At 41.4% G+C, this 19,582-nt stretch overlaps 1 protein-coding gene across 4 annotated transcripts in view; it reads right to left on the bottom strand.

Annotated features, from left to right (window-relative positions):
* sh3tc2 (SH3 domain and tetratricopeptide repeats 2) overlaps positions 1-19,297 on the bottom strand; it is a 103,032-nt gene extending 83,735 nt beyond the window's left edge. Inside the window, exons 1-3 of one of the 4 annotated variants that reach the window (XM_059990190.1) lie at positions 18,206-19,297; positions 17,991-18,046; positions 12,336-13,029 (exon numbers count right to left, since the gene is read on the bottom strand). In XM_059990190.1, coding sequence (XP_059846173.1) covers positions 12,336-12,648 — 313 coding nt within the window. In that variant the 5' untranslated portion in view covers positions 12,649-13,029; positions 17,991-18,046; positions 18,206-19,297. Of the gene's footprint in view, positions 1-12,335; positions 13,030-17,990; positions 18,047-18,150 lie in introns of all 4 variants that reach the window. The other 3 variants (XM_059990186.1, XM_059990188.1, XM_059990187.1) reach the window with 3 other exon arrangements.
* Positions 19,298-19,582: the final 285 nt, after the last annotated feature.

Genomic DNA, 19,582 nt, shown 5'->3' with positions numbered 1-19,582 from the left:
CAGGCAGGCAGACAGGTAGATTGCTTATGGCAGGCCGCAGGGATCCCGGGCAGGGGCGCCTCCCAGGTGGGAACACAGAAGCCTGGGCCAGACGTGGACACCTGGGCAGGTGCAGGGCACAGTCCATGGGAATTGAAGGGAGGCAAGGGTAGGAGTCCCTAGGACAGGCCGCATGGATCCCAGGCAGGGCCACCTCCCAGGCAGAAAACACAGAGGCCTGGGCCAGACGTGGACACCTGGGCAGGTGTGGGCACAACCCATGGGACACGAGGGGAGGAAAGGGTAGGAGACCCTAGGGCGGGCCGCACGGATCACAGGCAGGGCCGCCTCCCAGGCGGAAAACACAGAGGCCTGGGCCAGTCGCAGACACCTGGACAGGTGCGGGGTACAACCCTTAGGGAGCAATAGGTGGAAGGGGCAGAACCCCTGCCGGGCAGCGGCAGTCCGGCCAGACCTGCCCAACGGGGGCAACGGGTAAGAAGGGGCAGAACCCCCGCCAGGCAGTGGCAGTCCGGCTGGACCTGCCTGACGGAAGCAACGGGTAGGAGGGGGCAGAACCCCCACCGGGCAGCAGCAGTCCGGCCAGATCTGTCCGACGGAAGCAACGGGTAGTAGGCTGGGTCCAGGGTGAACAGCAGGACTACCGTGATACACCGGTAAATTGGGAAAGGCAACCAACAGTGTGGCAGTGCAAGCAAGGAGAATAAAGCGGAACCACGGGACCTTCACACAGCAGAGAAGCAGGGGAACAAGACTAACCAGATAGAGCATATACAGAACAGTCCAGCAACCAGGGCAGAACAGGATACAGAACAAAACAACCACCCGCCTGGTCCCAATCCCAAGGCCCCCTATAAACACCTGCAGCTCAATGTGTACAGGTGTGCCTCCTTGAGCCAGGAGGGTCCTAACTAGTTCACGGGTGACGGGAGGGACAACTGCAGGACCCGGAGTCCAGAGCACTTGGACCGGATCGAGACCCGGAACGCCGATTCCAGACCGGACCAGACCCTGACACACATATGTGATCTGGATCATTGTCCACTCGAGAAATGATCAACTTTCATTCAAATAGCCCCTTTCAGGAGTGGAGCAGGCCACTAGCAAGCACATATATAAAAACATTATTTCCAAATGTATTTATGATATTCCCAACCCTCATCTTAGAAATCACAATAAATATTTCCCTGTTTCTACCTACCATCCTGACCTTGTACCCTCCCCATCTCGTATCAATAGGAATTCCTGGAAGGAATTATTGGTATCTTCCAGGCTCTTCCCGGAAGCACTAATACATGTGCTATCAAAAAAGTTGGTACGTAATGGAGACGACACAAATACCTTTTCACCTGAAAGAGTGTTATTAGTGCTGGTAGAACCAAGGGCTGCAAACAGGAAAATATTATTTTGGTATGGAGGGATGCAACAAATTCTGGGGGAAATAATTTTGAGGTAATATCAAAAGGGACAACATGCAGAAAAGTGGGGAGCTTGATCCCTTCAGATGTTGGAGCAAGTATTCCAATGACTGGTAAGCAGAATTCACTCTTTCCACAGCCACACTTCCAGGCACAGTCTCTTGGCTGTTGGATGAGTCCTTGTACAGCTCTAGAAACTAGCAGCTGCAGCCTCGAAAAAACCTTGGCAGCTGGTGTGGCCCTGACCCTGTCTGGCTGTCCTCAGTGGCACAAAACGATAATGTTACACAACACTTTAAAAGCATTTCAATGACATGTCAGATCAAATTCTTAAATAAGTATTTATCATTTTATTTTTCCTCTCCATATTTTGTGGGTGATTTTTTTTCAGTGGTTATCCAAATGACATATCATAGAAACATAGAAAAACTACTGCACGAAGCTGTGCCAAACATGTACTTACTTTAGAAATTACCTGGGGTTACCCATAGCCTTCATTTTTTCTAAGCTCCATGTACCTGTCCAAGAGTCTCTTAAAAGACCCTATCGCATCTGCCTCCACCACCATCACTGGCAGCACATTCCACACACTCACCAATCTATGTGAAAAATTTACCTCAGACATCACCTCTGTAGCTACTTTCAAGAATCTTAAAACTGTGCCCTCTCATGCTAGCCATTTCAGCCCTGGAAAAAAAAGCATTTGACTATCCACATGATCAATGCCTCTTATCATCTTATACATCTCTATCAAGTCAGTTCTCATTCTTCATCACTCCACAGAGAAAAGGCCAAGTTCACTCAACCTATTCTCATACAGCATGCTCCCCAATCCAGGCAACATCCTCTACACCCTTTTGATGGTTTCCACATACTTGCTGTAGTGAAATGACCAGAACTGAGCACAGTACTCCAAGTGGGGTTTGACCAGGGTCCTATATAGCTGTAACATTACCTCTTGGCTCCTAAACTCAATCCTGTGGTTGATGAAGGCCAATACACCATATGCCTTCTTAACCACAGAGTCAACCTGCACAGCAGCTTTGAGCGTCCTATGGACTTGGACCCCAAGATCCTTCTGATCCACCACACTGCCAAGAGTCTTACCATTAATATTATATTCTGCCATCATATTTGACCTACCAAAATGAACCAGCTCACACTTACCTGGGTTAAACTGCATCTGCCACTTCCGATCAATGTCCCGCTCGAACATCTGACAGCCCTCCACACTATCCACAACACCCTCAATTTTTGTGTCATCAGCAAATTTGCTGACCCATCCCTCCACTTCCTCATCCAGGTCATTTATAAAAATCACGGAGAGAAGGGGTCGCAGAATAGATCCCTGAGGCACACCACTGGTCACCGAGCTCCATGCAGAATATGACTCGTCTACAACCATTTGCCTTCTGTGGGCAAACCAATTCGGGATCCACAAAGCAAGGTCCCCTTGGATCCCATGCCTCCTCACTTTCTCAATAAGTCTTGCATTGGGTATCTTATCAAATGACTTGCTAAAATCCATATACACTACATCTACTGCTCTACATTCATCAATGTGTTTAGTCACATGCTCAAAAAATTTTATCAGGCTCGTAAGGCATGACCTGCCTTTGACAAAGCCATCCTGACTATTTCTAATCATATTATGCTTCTCTAAATGTTCATAAATCTTGCCTCTCAGGATCTTTTCCATCAACTTATTAACTATAGAAGTAAGACTTGTTGGTCTATAATTTCTTGAGCTATCTCTACTCCCTTTCTTGAATAAGGGAACAACATCTGCAACCTTCCAATCCTCTGGAATCTCCCCCATCCCCATTCATGATGCAAAGATCATTGTCAAAGGCTCAGCAATCTCCTGCCTCACCTCCCACAGTAGTCTGGGGTACATCTCGTCCACTCCCAGAGACTTATCCAACTTGATGCTTTCCAAAAGCTCCAGCACAATCTCTTTCTTAATGTCGATATGCTCAAGCTTTTCAATCCACTGTAATCATCCCTACAATCACCAAGATTCTTTTCCATATTGAATTATTCATTAAGTACCTCAGCTATCTCCTCCTGTTCCATACACACTTTTCCACTGTCACACTTGATTGGTCCTATTCTGTCATGTCTTATCCTCTTGCTCTTCACATACTTGTAGAATGCCTTGGGGTTTTCTTTAATCCAGCTCACCAAGGTCTTCTCATGGCCCCTTCTGGCTCTCCTAATTTCATTCTTAAGCTCCCTCCTGCTAGCCTTATAATCTTATAGATCTCTATCATTACCTAGTTTTTTGAACCTTTCGTAAGCTCTTCAGTTCTTCTTGACTTGATTTTCAACAGCCTTTGTAAACCACGGTTCCTGTACCCCACTATTTTTTCTCTATCTCATTGGAATATCCGTATGCAAAATGCCACGCAAATATCCCCTGAACATTTGCCACATTTCTGCTGTACGTTTCCCTGAGAACATCTATTCCCAATTTATGCTTCCAAAATTCCTGCTTCATATTTCCCCTTACTCCAATTAAATACTTTCCTAACTTGTCTAACACCCAGTAGAGTTATCCTTTCACAAAATGGAAATAAGTTTCATGACCATTGAATTTTATCTTGCGTTAAATGTATTTTTGTTGGGGGTGGAAGTTATATGTCACTGACAAAGTCATCAATTATTGTCTATTCCTGCTTGTTTTTGAAATGAGTAGCTAATTCATTTCATAGTCAACCAGGTTCTTTGGCGTCATACAGAACAAATTTCCTCCCTTCACCCCCTTTAACTATGATTGGTGACTACATAGATTGCCCTAAATCCCACTGGTCATTACTAATGATGAGAAAGACTCCAAACCATGAAGTAAATTGAAATTCCACAGCTCCCATAAGAGGATTTGAACGCTGGTCTTTGGATTGTTAGGCTACATCCACACTAGACCAGATAATTTTGAAAACGCCAGTTTCACGTAAAAACGATATGCGTCCACACCAGGTGTTTTTGAAAATATCTCTGTCCACATTAAAACAGGTATTTGAGGGAATCTCCTCCCACTGGGCATGCACAGGACATATCTACAGAAAACAAGCGACATGTTTGGTGTTAAATCTTGCTGTGAAAGACTTGGCGCGCATTTGTCCAGTTACAGACTAGAAAAACTTAAAAAGAAATTGCCAAACGATGGACAGCTGTTGGCTCTCGTGCCGGAGGTCGTAAAACTGAAAAAAACAACACTGGAGCTTATGGAGGCAACTGATAGGGAGTTCACAGACAGTATGACCTGGCTGATGACGAACATTGAAAAACTGACTAACTCTGTTGCAGAGGGATTTACAATGATGAGGAATATGATGGCTCCCCCCTAGTACTTTTCACTGCCACAGTACCAGCCTCACAGCTACTACAATACCTAAACATACAGGCACAGACCCCAGGTGGCCCCACTAACATCTTCCCCACTCCCACAGAGGGATCACCCTGGAAACATTTCCTACAGCCATAGTCTCTTCAACAATGAAAGGGATGACAGCTACAACTAAATGCAATAAGGCTTGTTACTGGGCAAAAGTGAAACTTGCTGTTACCTCACTTGTTTGCCTTTACTTTTGCCATGTCTTTCTGTATTATTCTGCTGTATTTAACATGCATTAAAATGAGTTACTGGGCAAAAGTGATCTTATTTTTACCTCAGTAAAAGTGAAACTTACAATATTCCTTTTTTGGCCTTAACATTTTCACGTCTATGCAAAACATAAGCTACTACTTAAAAATGACATTTTGGAAGTAGTGACAATTACATCTATTGAATGTTTGCACAAGCAATACATTAATAAAGCACCTTGTTAAATGTATAAAACATGTCTGCATCAGTGTTATGTTGTATTTCCATACAATGTTACACTAGGCTGTAACACATCTATTGTCAGAGAAGTACTTGCATAAAAGGTAAACCATCTTCATACAAGCAAGGACAGAAAACAGAGCAAAGTGAGTATACTTATTTATTCAGTAAGTTATGGGTCCGCCTACTCATGCTGAATGGTTACGGTTAGACGTTATGCCGTGCTTAAATTTAGAGAAGATCCGATGTTCAGTTTTTGAATCTAGCCAAGACTTTTATACATTGTGAGGACCACTGTTGAGTTATTTTCAAAACCTTTGATTTGTTGTAAAAGTACAGATGGTGGTGAATAATATATTTTATTATATGATAAGTGTTTTTTTTCCGTTTCTTCTTGCTTTTCCTAACAGCTCTGACTTGGTAGTGGGTTTAGAGTATTTTTCTGTATAACAAAATTAATTGTGATTGTAACTGTATATTTAATACAATGTATTTGGTACTAATTTATTTTTTTCTTTTGACTTACAATATATATCTTCTTGTACTTTGGATTCCTTTATGCAGAAATAAAAATATTGAAAGAGTAAGTTATGGGTCAAAGTATTTGGTGAGTACATTTCTAACTCTTCTGGCTTCAGTCTCGTTCCCATCTGTTCTGAAATTGTTAGGTTGTGTGGGGGGTTGAAATTCTCTGTCACACTGCAAAGCTGCTCAAGGACAGACTCCTGAAGCCGTCCGCCATTGTTGTTGTGGTGTTGGAGGTTCCGTTCAAGGAAACAATGAAATGCTGCGCTGCCGCTACCACCTGTTCCGGCACGTCATGACAGCGTTTTTTTAGTTACCCTGAACACACTAAACTGCTCAATTGGTGTTTTCAAATTTACACACTCTGGAGAGCGTTTTAGAAAAGCTCCGTTTTCAGGGGAGGAAAATGCCATTTCAGCGTAGACAGAGGGTCAAAATGAAGAAAAAAAGCTTTGGTTACGGATTTATCCGGGCTAGTCTGGATGTAGCCTTAGTCTAGGCCTCTGGGTGACCATGACACCAAACAGTGCTCAACACTTAATCTGAGGAGTCTTAAAAAGTCTCAAATGGAAGGCATCAGGCAGAATGATAACTCACTGAGTAGCCATAGGTTGGAACTTCTCTTTCAGGACATAACCACATTTGTTACCAGGAACAAGTTGCAATGGTCCTGTCTCTGGCACTGAGGTTGGACCCTCGACTAGGAAGGGGAGGAGGGAAGAGAAGAGAGCAGTAGTGATAGGGAATTCGATAGTCAGGGGGCAGATAGGAGATTTTGTGGGGAAGATCGGGAGTCTCGGATGGTATGTTGCCTCCTTGGTGCCAGGGTCCAGGACATCTCAGATTGGCTGCAGGTTATTCTCGAGAGGGAGAGCAAGAACCCAGATGTTGTGGTCCATGTAGGGACCAACGACGTGGGGAGGATGAGTGAAGGGGTCCTACGTAGTGAGTTCAGGGAGTTAGGTACGAAGCTGAAGGGCAGGACCTCCAGGGTAACAATCTCAGGATTGCTACCTGTGCTATGTGCGAGTGAGGCAAGGAACAGAAGGATTATACAGATTAATATGTGGCTGAGAGGATGGTGCAGGAGGGAGGGCTTCAGGTTTTTAGATAATTGGGCTTTGTTCCGGGGAAGGTGGGATCTGTTCCGACGGGACGGTTTACACCTGAACCGGAGCGGTACTAAATTCTTGCAGGAAAGTTTGCTAGTGCTGCTTGGGGGGGTTAAAACTAAATTTGCTGGGTGCATGGATCCAGAATGTGAGAGAGGATAGCGAGATGAAGAATAAAGGACAGGTGGGGACTACACAGTTTTGGAATATTAAGTGTGTAGTAGAGAAAGGTGAGGCGGAACAAGTGATAAGGAGGACACATGTACAGAGGATGATCTGACGGAACATGGAGTTAAATGTGCAGAAAGAATAAGTAAATTTCGGAAGGACAATAAAATTCAAGGGGCATATAGCCCAATGGGAGTTCAGGGAGCTGGGTTAAGCACAATAGGCAGCGATTTAAACAGAGAGAGGAGAAATGGGCTAAAATTCTATATCTGAATGCAGGAAGTGTCAGAAATAAGGTGAATGAGCTTGAAGCTCAGGTGCGAATGGGTAACTATGATGTTGTTGGGATAACGGAGATCAGACCTGGGAAATTAATGTACAAGGGTATATGTGCTATTGTAGGGACAGAAATATGGGCAGAGAGGGTGGGGTGGCCCTGTTGGTGAGGAATGAGATTCAGTCCTTTGCAAGGGGGGACAGAGGATCAGGAGAAGTAGATTCTGTGTGGATAGAACTGAGGAACAGTAAGAGCAAAAAGACCCTAATGGGTGCTGTCTACAGGCCACCAATCAGTAGCATGGATATTGGGTGCAAGTTGAATAGGGAGTTAACATTGGCATGTAGCAAAGGTAATGTCGCAGTAGTTATGGGGGATTTCAACATGCAGGTGAACTGGGAGAATCAGGTTGGTGCTGGACCCCAGGATAGGGAGTTTGTAGAGTGCCTACGGGATGCATTCCTGGATCAGCTTGTACGAGAACCAACCAGGGACAAGGCTATTCTGGATTTAGTGTTGTGTAATGAACAGGATTTGATAAGCGATCTTGAAGGAGCCATTAGGATGTAGTGACCATAATATGATAAATTTTTATCTGCAATTTGAGAAGGATAAGGACAGATCAGAAGTGTCAGTGTTGCAGTTGAACAAAGCAGACTATGGAGCCATCAGGGAGGAGCTGGCCAAAGTTAACTGGACAGATATCCTAGCAGAAAAGACAGTGGAGCAGCAATGGCAGGTATTCTTGGGAATAATGTACAAGGTGCAAAATCAGTTCATCCCCCGGGGAAGGAAGGATTCAAAGGGGGGAAAGGGGCCACAGTGGTTGACAAAGGACGTCAGAGATTGCATAGCATTATAAAAAAGGAAGTATGACAGAGCTAGGGTGAGTGGGAGGACAGATGAATGGGAAATTTTTAATAAACAACAGAATTTAACTAAAAAGGCAATACGAGGAGAAAAAATGAGGTATGAACGCAAGCTAGCCAGGAATATAATGGAGGATAGCAAAAGCTTTTTTAGGTATGTGAAGAGAAAGAAGATAGTTAAGAACAATGTTGGGCCCTTGAAGAATGAATTGGGTGAAATTGTTATGGGAAACAGAGAAATGGCAGAATTTAATAAGTACTTTAGATCTGTCTTCACTAGGGAAGACACAAGCAATCTCCCAGATGTATGGATGGGCCAAGGACATAGCGTAACAGAGGAAATGAAACAGATTGACATTAGGAAGGAAACGGTGATGGGTGTTATGAATGTACCACAGCCCCCTCCTTTGTGAGAATCGCAAGAGCATTATTGGGTTGGGTCAGATGACCCAGGAAATGAGAGAGAGAGAGACCTGGCCATTGTCGCCTGGTGACAATGTTTGTGGATTGGGGGCTATGCTACGTGCAAGCCCTCGGGCAAAGTGGGCTGGTTGAGAGAGAGATTGCATCACCCCAACCTGATTGACATCTACCACCCGGCGAGTTAAGATAAAAGGGGAGGGCTGTAGGGACAGCCCCTCAGATGCACCAGAAGAAACGCTAGCGATCCCGTAATAGCGGGTAGCCATTTGAAGGAAGCCACGTGCGTTCGGTTCCCTTGCCTGGGGGCTGGTGGCTGGTACCACGGAAAACGACTTGGAACTAACAACGGGGAACCAACTCCCCCAACTCAATGGATTGGCCTCATAAAGACCCGGGCAAGTTTCAAACCGTCTCTCTCTTAAACCCACAGAGCTGCGGCTTGAAAGGACAGTGACTTTTATCTTTCCATCGGACAATACAATATCCCCTAGACAAACGATAGAGCTATTGCTTAATTGATGATTATTATTATACCCGTGTTCTTAGATTGAGTATTGATGACTTATTTTATCTGAATGTCTGTATTAATCTTATTTTTGTGCCCCTTTATAAATAAAGACTTTTAAAATTAGTACCATCAGACTTCAACGGACCTCTCTATCTTTGCTGGTAAGTGATCCAGTTACGGGAATTTCTTAACATGGGACTGAAGGCTGACAAATCCCCAGGTCCAGATGGTCTGCATCCTAGGGTACTAAAGGAGGTGGCCCTGGAAATTGAGGATGCATTGGTAATCATTTTCCAATGTTCCTTAGATTCAGGATCAGTTCCTGAGGATTGGAGAATGGCTAATGTTATCCCACTTTTTAAGAAAGGAGGGAGGGAGAAAACAGAGAACTATCATCCTGTCAGCCTAACATCAGTTAGGGAAGATGCTAGAGTCCATTATTAAAGATGAATTAGTGGCATATCTAGATAGCAGTGATAGGATTGGGCCAAGCCAGCATGGATTTACCAAGAGCTAATCATGCTTGACTAATCTGTTGGAGTTTTTTGAGGATGTAACCAGGAAGTTAGACAAGGGAGATCCAGTGTATGTAGTGTACCTCAATTTTCAGAAGGCATTTGATAAGGTCCCACATAGGAGATTGGTGGGTAAAATCAGAGCTCATGGCATTGGGGGGGAAGATATTGACATGGATAGAAAACTGGTTGGCAGATAGAAAGCAAAGTGTAATGGTGAATGGGTGTTTCTCGGAATGGCAGGTGGTGACTAATGGGGTGCCACAGGTCTCAGTATAGGGACCACAGCTATTTACGATTTACATCAACGATTTAGATTAAGGCATTGAGAATAACATCAGCAAGTTTGCTGATGATACTAAGCTGGGTGGCAGTGTGACGTGATGAGGATGTTAGGAGAATTCAGGGTGACTTGGATAGGCTGAGTGAGTGGGCAGATACTTGGCAGATGATGTTTAATGTGAATAAGTGTGAGGTTATCCACTTTGGGAGTAAGAACAGGAAGGCAGATTATTATCTGAACGGTGTAGAGTTAGGTAAGGGAGAAATACAAAGAGATCCAGAAGTCCTTGTTCATCAGTCACTGAAGGTGAATGAGCAAGTGCAGCAGGCAGTGAAGAAGGCTAATGGAATGTTGGCCTTTATTACAAAGGGAATTGAGGTACAAGAGCAAGGAAATCCTTTTGCATTTGTACAGGGCCCTGGTGAGACCACGCCTGGAGTATTGTGTACAGTTTTGGTCTCCAGGGTTAAGGAAGGACATCCTGGCTGTAGAGGAAGTGCAGCGTAGATTCACAAGGTTAATTCCTGGGATGTCCAGACTGTCTTACGCGGAGAAGTTAGAGAGACTGGGCTTGTACATGGTGGAATTAAGGAGATTGAGAGGGGATCTGATTGCAACATATAAGACTATTAAGGGATTGGACAAGATAGAGGCAGGAAATATGTTCTAGATGCTGGGAGAGTCCAGTACCAGAGGGCATGGTTTGAGAATAAGGGGTAGGTCATTTAGGACAGAGTTAAGGAAAAACTTCTTCTCCCAGAGAGTTGTGGGGGTCTGGCATACACTGCCTCAGAAGGCAGTGGAGGCCAATTCTCTGGATGCTTTCAAGAAGGAGCTAGATAGGTATCTTATGGATAGAGGAATCAAGGGATATGGGGACAAGGCAGGAACCGGGTATTGATAGTAGATGATCAGCCATGATCTCAGAATGGCGGTGCAGGCTCGAAGGGCCAAATGGTCTACTTCCGCACCTATTGTCTATTGTCTATTGTTAACACACAGTGGGACAAGAAAACTCACTCTTGAAGGATCCTGTAGAACAAATAAAGGAAGTTGTAGAAAGCATTGGGACATCAAGCATGCCACAACAGTGCCCTCTGCCAAATCGATGGGAGACAAATTAAAAGCTTTCCTCATTTATCTATCTTCTGAAGTGAAAAGCCCATAAGAATCAGAAAGATCCTTACTCCAGAAGTAATTTTAAAGTCTTAGCAGTTTTAGAAAAACATCAACAGTAAAAAAAAATAATTTTTAGAGGGCAAAGAGTTAACAAACACAATAAGGATGGTTAGCTTTTATTAACCTATATTTTCTGCCTTTGCTAATCAATAATTAAACAAAAGCTCAGTTGTTTCCCATCTTCTAATCGATGTAAGTCATTCTCAATGACCATTGAAGTCCACAAAAACAAACATTAAAAAAAACACGCCCAGAGGATTGAATGTATCCCTTTGCTTCTCTAGTTGAAGTTGCCCAACATTTGATAGCGGTTGCAAAATGAGACCAACAAATAAATAATATTAAAGAATATCCCATCAAAATTGTATTTTTAACCAAACTTCATGTTGTAGGGGCATATGTGAGTAGGGAGCAGGGAAGCTGGTAAGGGAAAAGGTAGTTTTAATAATCTTATGAAAAGTGGACCTGTAATTGTGCATGCACTTCTGCCCTCTAACATTAAATTCCTTGGCTTTTGGATGAGCTTAGGGTCCTGCAATCTCATATATGGTGAAAATACAGAGCTCCCTACCATGCTCCTTCTTTCATTCTGCCAAGGTTTGTGACATATTCAGCACGGATCCAACCTACATTCTCTGAGAAATGTTTTCCATTTAAAACACAAGTTTCCAAGTTTGCTGTACTACACAGTCTGCTATAGACAGGGGTATTATTAATGAGTTATTTTCAACAAGTTTATATAATTCAGATATTCAATTCTAAAATTAAAATTATCTTAATACACAGCAACACACTTAAAAATAATTCTTTACTTTTCAAACTAAGAATCAAAAATAGCTTATTTGTAAAACACTGCAATGGAATGAGAAAGTAAAGGAAATGCATTGCTAAATATATTAAAATTTCAAAATATCCCTAACATAATAGTAACTGAAGTAAACACTGTTTAGTTATCATTAGTATGACTATTACAATCATTATACAAATGCAGTATTTTTCTCCTTTCATTATGTTTAGTGCTTAATCTCTGTACATAATAAGCGTTTACGAGAAATACAATCCTGTCGCATATCTGTTAAAATCATTGGATCTCAGCACATGGGCACTCATGTTGATTCAAAACTTATTAACAAAATGCAAAGGAATTTTACTTAACCACTGTCTTTTTCTTCAAGGCAATATTATTTCTCTATTATTTGAAAGATTTCATGGAATTAGATTTGGTCACTTACCTGTACTGACTGCAGTAGTTGTGTTGGTGCTGCTTTCCTCAATCCCAGCAAGTCTGCTGCTAAAAAATTCAGATCCAGTCTCCTCCTCTACTCTGGTGCAACTGAATTGTGTGTTACAGTTCAGCATTCCGTCTCTCAGCGGATCTGTGTATCTTGCAGTTCCTGGTAGTGGTTCCAAACTATTGTTGAAGCCCTTTGTTCTCTTTTCCTCTTCAGCTGAATTCACATCTAAACTGCACTGTTTCTTGTTTGCAATACCAGCAGATTTGTGTCCATGAAGCGCCTGGCCATCTATTTTCTGCATTAGCGGCATTTGTAAATAGCGGCCATTGACAGTAGAAAATATACAATTTGCTTTCGCCCTGTACTTTGTTTCTCAGGCTGTTTTACCATAAAGATTTTAAAAGGATTTGATCACAAATCATCTGTAAGCTTGGTAAATCTCAGTTTTAAAGTTTTGTCCCTGTGCCAGGAGCCAGCAGCTGGATTCTTGATATATTTAAAACAGAGTCAGCTTTTCCAATATTATTTAACCTTGTGTGTCTGTCTTCAAATCTTCTGTTGTAGTATTCACTGGGCTGAAATTGTGTACAATATGCATAAAGTCATCTTTGTTCTAATTTTACATCAAAATCACCTTTTTTCATTAATTTTTACCAGATGTCACTGTGTTAATCAATCATGAATTTCATTTCTGCAAAATGAAACAGATGAAGTTAGAGACAATAAGAAGGGTGCTTTGTTTTTTTTCTATTTGCAACAGGTCCAAGTAGGTAAATCCAAATAGCAGGTTCAGTCATTTTTCTAAGTCAGGGGCATATAGCTACCTGCATTTAAAATTTATTTCCTTACAGCTATTTTATGTACAAATTGTTAAATATTTGGCCAGCAACCTGATGGGTTGCAGATACAAGGTGGAAAAGTTTCTTGAGCATAATTTCTACAGGATATGTGAAACAAACAGAAGAATGTACACAGGTCTATGCCAATTCAAGTTGTGAAGAAACTAAGTTAGTGTTCATTTCTGAAGATGTCTTAGTTGGAGGGTATAGAAACAGAGCAGGAACCATTCATATCAGAAGACTAGTATATTATTCTAAAGTATGAAATTTGTGGAAAAATAATATTTCCTTGAAAGCTTATTTAGAAAAGTCTTCTTTAATAATGTGATATACAGAATATTTCCCTGATGACACACCATTATTCAAGTTATGCCGAGCCCTGCTTATTTCTACCTTATTGCAAAATACAGTATGTACTGTTTTTGCAGATTGAGGTTTTGTATTTTTCCAGAAATAACATCAATAACCAAATAAAACTATGAACTAGCAGTATATTTTTCTTTAAATGCTTGTAGACATTGAACTATTTGACTACACACAAGAAAGCCTGTGTTCATACAGTATGTTTATTCAGCATAGTCAAAGGTTCTCCTTCTGCTCGTACACTACCAAATAACATTTGCAGCTGGCACAAGTGAAATTGCAGTTCTATCCTAACTTGCTGTTTTTCTATTTTCCTCTCCCTGGCACACTCAGCTTGAAAAAATGGTCATGATGAAAAACAGGTCAAGCCAAAACTCCATGCACATCAATATTCCATTTCTCGTCTATTTGAAGAAAGGGTGGAGAACCAAGTCAAATCGAACCTTTCCACTTGAGGTTAATCACATCTGTTCCTGTCGGCTATTTTTGTATTCTGTTTTAATCAAAGCCATTGACTCCCTCCAGCCCAACCAAAAAAAAATCTAAAATCAGTGAAAGATCTGAGAGATTTAAAATGGCTCACTCAGTAGAATGAAATGGAGATGTCCACTCATTACTCACTGCAAATATTCTGGCTGATACACCTTATATCATGCACAGGGTGATTTGGTTTTCAAAAGTGCCTGTATAGTAATACAATGTTCAGAATGTACTTTATTTCTGTTTGTGCAGCATACGAGAACATGGAAAGAAAAACCTGCAGTTGGTCTTTCAAGCTTTGTAATATAGTGCCTGAAATTATTCAACATTGTGAAAATTTCCAATGATAATTTCAAGAAATGGAGCAACTGTATTCTTTTTTGACAGCGAGGGCAAACCAATTTTCCTCAAGGACACTTAAAGTCATTGAAAATTTCCTTTTACTCAGCTTGATTATATAAATTAATATTTAACTAGTACATAAAAGAAACCATATTATGTATTTTATTGGCAAGGTCCACTTTAGCACAAGTAACAATCTTTAGAAGCAATAATCTTTATTGAAGCAGAAACCTAGATTAATTTGGATTATACAAATATACAATCAATACGTAAAAAGAAAGTCTACAGTGAGTTGGAAAAAAATCCCCAAAGCAAAATTTAACAAGTGGAAGTAAACATGCGAAGATTCATGTTCATTCTGAAGGATCTAAAACACTAGGGCATCAGACAAAAGGAGAAACAAACTAAAATTGATTTATGTGATATTATTTCATAGTCATATGTCAAGGCTTTCCAGTTTCAAAGCATCACAGAACTAAAATTTAAATGAACACTGCACTATAAAGATAAGGTTAATTGGTCACATGGGTGTAATTGGGTGATGTTGGGCAAGAAGGAGCTGTTACCATGTTGTATCTCTAAATAAAAAATAATAAATATACCATTATCCCATGCAGCAAAGAATAATGCTTTACCAGTTTAAAAATAAATTCTACCTGCCCCTCAGATAAGAAGAAAATTGGCAAAATGGCATGAGGAGGGTAGCGTTAATATGCTACAAATCAAGAGATGAAGAATGCAATGTTAATTCAGGCTCTTCTACACTGTGCACTGTAAACAAAGAATGTGAGCATATAGCATTAATATACAGCATTTATCGTCCTAGAAATAAGACCCTGAATTCATGAAGTGACTTTCACATTCCAAGAATATCTCAAAGGACATTTCAGTCAATGAATGACTTTTCCTTCTTGAAATGCGGTAATTGTCATTACGTAAGGAAATGGAGCAACAACTTGTTCACAAGATGCCACAGCCAGCAAGAAGTTTGATGGTCAGTTAATTTAGTTTTAACCATAGTACTGTTCTAACCTTTGATAAACCTGGACAAATGGATTGTAGCATACAGACTTCATAAATGAATGCAGCAAAGATGTTAAGAAAATCTACAACAATGTAGTCAAATGTCCCTTCCCTATTCTTATAGAATGGGCAGTGTAGGATTCCATGAAGAATCTCTGATGCAGTGAAATAGCTCTCTAACGTAACTAATTTCATGCAAAAATTAACCAGAATTGGTGGCTGGGTTAATAAAGAAAAACACATTGCTTGGTGTCAAATATTATGTTTTTTCTTGAACCACAATAGAAAATGCTCAGAATACAAAGCCAGTCAGGTAACACTGTTGAGAGAGAAGCGTTGTTAATGCTGCTGACCATCTTGGGGAAAAATAAGAGCAAAAGCAATGTTTTTAAGATTTTGCAGATGGAGTCCTTGGGGATTTAAACAACATATTCGAAAAAGAAGTCATCCAATCTAAATTTATATTTCCAGTCTAGTAGGAGAGAACATGAAGTATACGCAGTGGCAACTTGATTTAGGTACACCTATACCCCTGCTCATTAATGCAGGTATCTAATCTGACAACAACATAGCAGCAAGTCAGTGCATAAAAGCATGTAGACATGGTCAAGAGGTTCCGTTATTGGTCTAGATCAAACATCAAAATGGGGAATAAATGTAATCTAAGTGATTTTGAATGTGGAAGGAAAGTTGGTGGCAGACAGTGTGGTTTGAGTATCTTAGAACCCGCTGATTTGCTGGAATTTTCACGCACAACAGAGAATGGTGAGATCTGGAGGCAGGACGGTAGAAAGTGAGCACATAAAGTAGGTGTTTCTAAAGCTGGGTAGAAGGGGAGTGAATGTAGAAATGGAGCAGATGAAGGAGCTAGTTAGTTTAATGGGCTTTCAGCCTTGAAGGTTGACTTGATTTGCTTCCCATAGATGTGACTTCAGCTGCAGAGTACTTCTAACAGGTTGTTTTCGTCTTTGATTCCCTGGACCTACAGATTCTTCCTACTTTTACACCCAAATGTCCTGTCAAATATTATAGAAAGAAACAATGGATAGAGAGAAAAGAATAATTTCTGTGGAAGGTGGGATCATCAGAAGAGATCTGATTATGGAGCTGCCAGAGGGGGGAAAGAAACCACAGTGATTGAGGATTGATTCAGGATCTCCTTCAAGGATTGGACCAAATTTGGAGAATGATAATGGGATCAGAAAGATTGCCAACAATTCTGGCCCTAATTAGCCCCAATTGGGAGTTGCAGAGGAGAAAACAGGTATCTTCCAAAGGAGAAGAGGACAGTGTGCAGAGCCGTGCCTGGGTTATGCTCAGAAAGCTGTGCTTATTATTAGCACAAATGCAATTCAAATTTTTGACATTTCTGGTACAAATACCTGACATTTCTGGTACAAATTCTAAAACCACAATTTAATCCGTAAGTTATCACTGTTACTTCTTTCTGTACAAGACTTAGAAGTTTGTGTGGGTAGCACTACATGTGAGATAATAGGCCAAGGCATTAATTCAAAGGATGAGGTCAGACAGCCTATTGGCCCCACACTGTGAAGGAGCTATTTAATTATCACCAATCTTCACCACGGTCAAGCAAAACAGTTACCTCAATGAAATTCTATTTATCTAAATGCAAAGAGACTGCAAGTGAGTGAACCAGAGAGGGATTTATGTGTTCTAGTTCATGAATCACAAACGTTAGCAGGTAGGTCCAACAGACATTCAAACATACATTGCAAAGAGGTCAGAACAAAGAATAATAAAGTTGCACAGTGTGTTGGTGAAGCCATGTGTGGAATAATGTGCACAGTGTGATCTCCTTACTTAAAGCAGAATGATATAGTATTGGAGGAAGTCGAAAGGAGATTCACCATACTACCTCCTAGGATGAGAGAATTGGCCAATAATAGAAGGCAGACAGTTTGGATCTGCATTTGTTAAAGTTTAGAAGAATAGGAAATGAACTTATCCAAACATAAAATATCCTAAGGGAAGGCTTGACAGGGTAGATGTTAAGATGTCTTTACAGGTGAGAGGGTCATAAACATGGGCATAATGTCAAAATAAGAGGGCATTAAGATTTATGGAGAAATTTCTTCTCTCAAAAGAGTTGTGAATATTAAGGATGGTAGAAATCTTATATTCCAAGTGACAATAAACAAATAATTGAGGAATTTAAGGTTGTGGGGACCAGGCACAGAAGAAATTTAAGGCCAGCTTAGATCAGCCATGGTCATATTGAATGGTGGGGTCTGATAGCTTACCCCATCTCCAATTTCCTTGCATTCTAGCTGAATGAACTATTACTAAATCAGTAGAAACAAAGACTCTTTGTAATATACATCACCTCCCCGTGAAGGAACTGCGGAAAGAGCCAGCTTCCCTGTTGGCTATCCTGTAAATGTGTACAGCTTGGTGAAAGCAAGATTGGGCTGGGGGAGAAATGATTCCCTTCCCCCTACCATCCACCTTAGACCTGTGAATTGGTTAATGGGACCAGACATCAAATAGCCTGCACTTACAGGGGGATAGTGATATTTCAAGAATAAATTAATGTGGAAAAAAGTCCATCAGAATAAAATATCGCAATAAAATCAGAACTAACCTGTTGGAGTTTGGTCTCAACATCAGTGGAGCTTTCAACCGATCCAAAAGCAGACCCTGTTCGAAAGATTTACAGAATTAATACATTGCAGTGGTCTGTCAATGCAGTAACAGCGAAACAACCTGAAGTTAGTTGGTTGCAAAATAAAACGATGGTACACCTCGAGTGGATTCCTGACAGCCTCGTTTCGAGGGGGTGACGAATGTTGTACTCACCGCAGCCGATCGCCGCTGACCTTCGCAGAACAACTGGGGAAACGCTGCGGCAGCCAGAGTCATTCAACTCGGAGCAGGGTTGGAAGGAAGCCGCAGATCCTCCGAGCGTGTGGCGATGCTGGAATCGTTCCAGGTGACAGGTAAACGAGGAACCTGGCGTCCAGTGATCGAAGCAAACTTCCTGTTGTTTCAGATCCGCATTCTCAGAGATTCAGAACAGTGGAACTTTAAACGACCTTCGTAATTTTGCCCAGATCATTCTGGGAAGGGCGGCGACTTGAAATGCCCCGGCAAACCGGAAGACAAGTGCAGATACGCTCTCCCTGTGAGGTTTCATAATTTATCTTAAAAAAGAATGAATCAACTTGATTTTCTTCCTCGTTACATCAGGAGCAGTCATTACACCATCTCTGCAGTCGTGTCATCTCACCTCGCTTTAGGACTGCCCTGATTAGTGCCGTCGCGGCGTTAACTGTTGGATAGCGCAATAGTTAAACAGATCTTACAAGACACAATTTTTTGTGAGAAGGAGTGTCTTCCTTCCTTTAATAAGCTTTTAATATTACACTCAGCTTCCTTTATATTGTGCCAATTGGCATAATTTAACCGTAAAGAAGGTTGAATTTGGGTGGGGGTATAGTGCAATTTTAACCTCAGTTGCCCCATATTTCATCACTAGCCCTTCGAGCAACGTCGCCTCAAGTAGTAGAACTACCTCTGAAATTTAATTCCATGGACAACAGAGCGCATGTTTTATTTTTGGCAAATGCAGCATTCCCCGGTCACTGGCAGTGGCCCAGATTCTCTGATGGCAATGACACCAAATTCCTCCACATGCAGGCTTGCAGATGGATGAACGAAGCCACTGTCAGCCGTTGGCCGCCAGTGGTATCGAGAGAAAATCGTTCGATGGACTTCAGTTAAAACCCACCCCATGCGCTAAAATATCGACAAAATCCCTCAATTTGTTGCTTGCGTTTTCAATCGTGTCCTGAGCGATAACTGTCATCATTTTTGAAATTCCCTCAGATAAAGATATTAAAATATGGAGGATTTTAAAATTAGCAATAAAATGAATGAAAATCTTATGATATTTCAGCAAAATTGTAACAATGTAGTCTTTATTTGCCGCGCTGTCTAACATTCAAAATGTTTAAGAATGTTAAGTTTCGCTTTCTGCGTTTCCGTCCTGGAGAAAGTTTTACCTGACGGCACGTAACATAAAAGCAGCAAATGGCATTTTACCCTCTTATTTTTGCCCTGCAATTCAGTGACAACATGGCTGATCTTTTATCTCAGCGCTCCTTTCCTACTATCTCAGTATCTCTTGATCACCTGTTCCTAATGCCTCCTCTTGAATATCGTCGGTAACTGAAC

Source organism: Hypanus sabinus, chromosome 15 (assembly GCF_030144855.1).
Source record: "Hypanus sabinus isolate sHypSab1 chromosome 15, sHypSab1.hap1, whole genome shotgun sequence".
In the NCBI taxonomy this organism is placed as follows: domain Eukaryota; kingdom Metazoa; phylum Chordata; class Chondrichthyes; order Myliobatiformes; family Dasyatidae; genus Hypanus; species Hypanus sabinus.
This window is presented reverse-complemented; position numbering and strand designations above follow the sequence as displayed.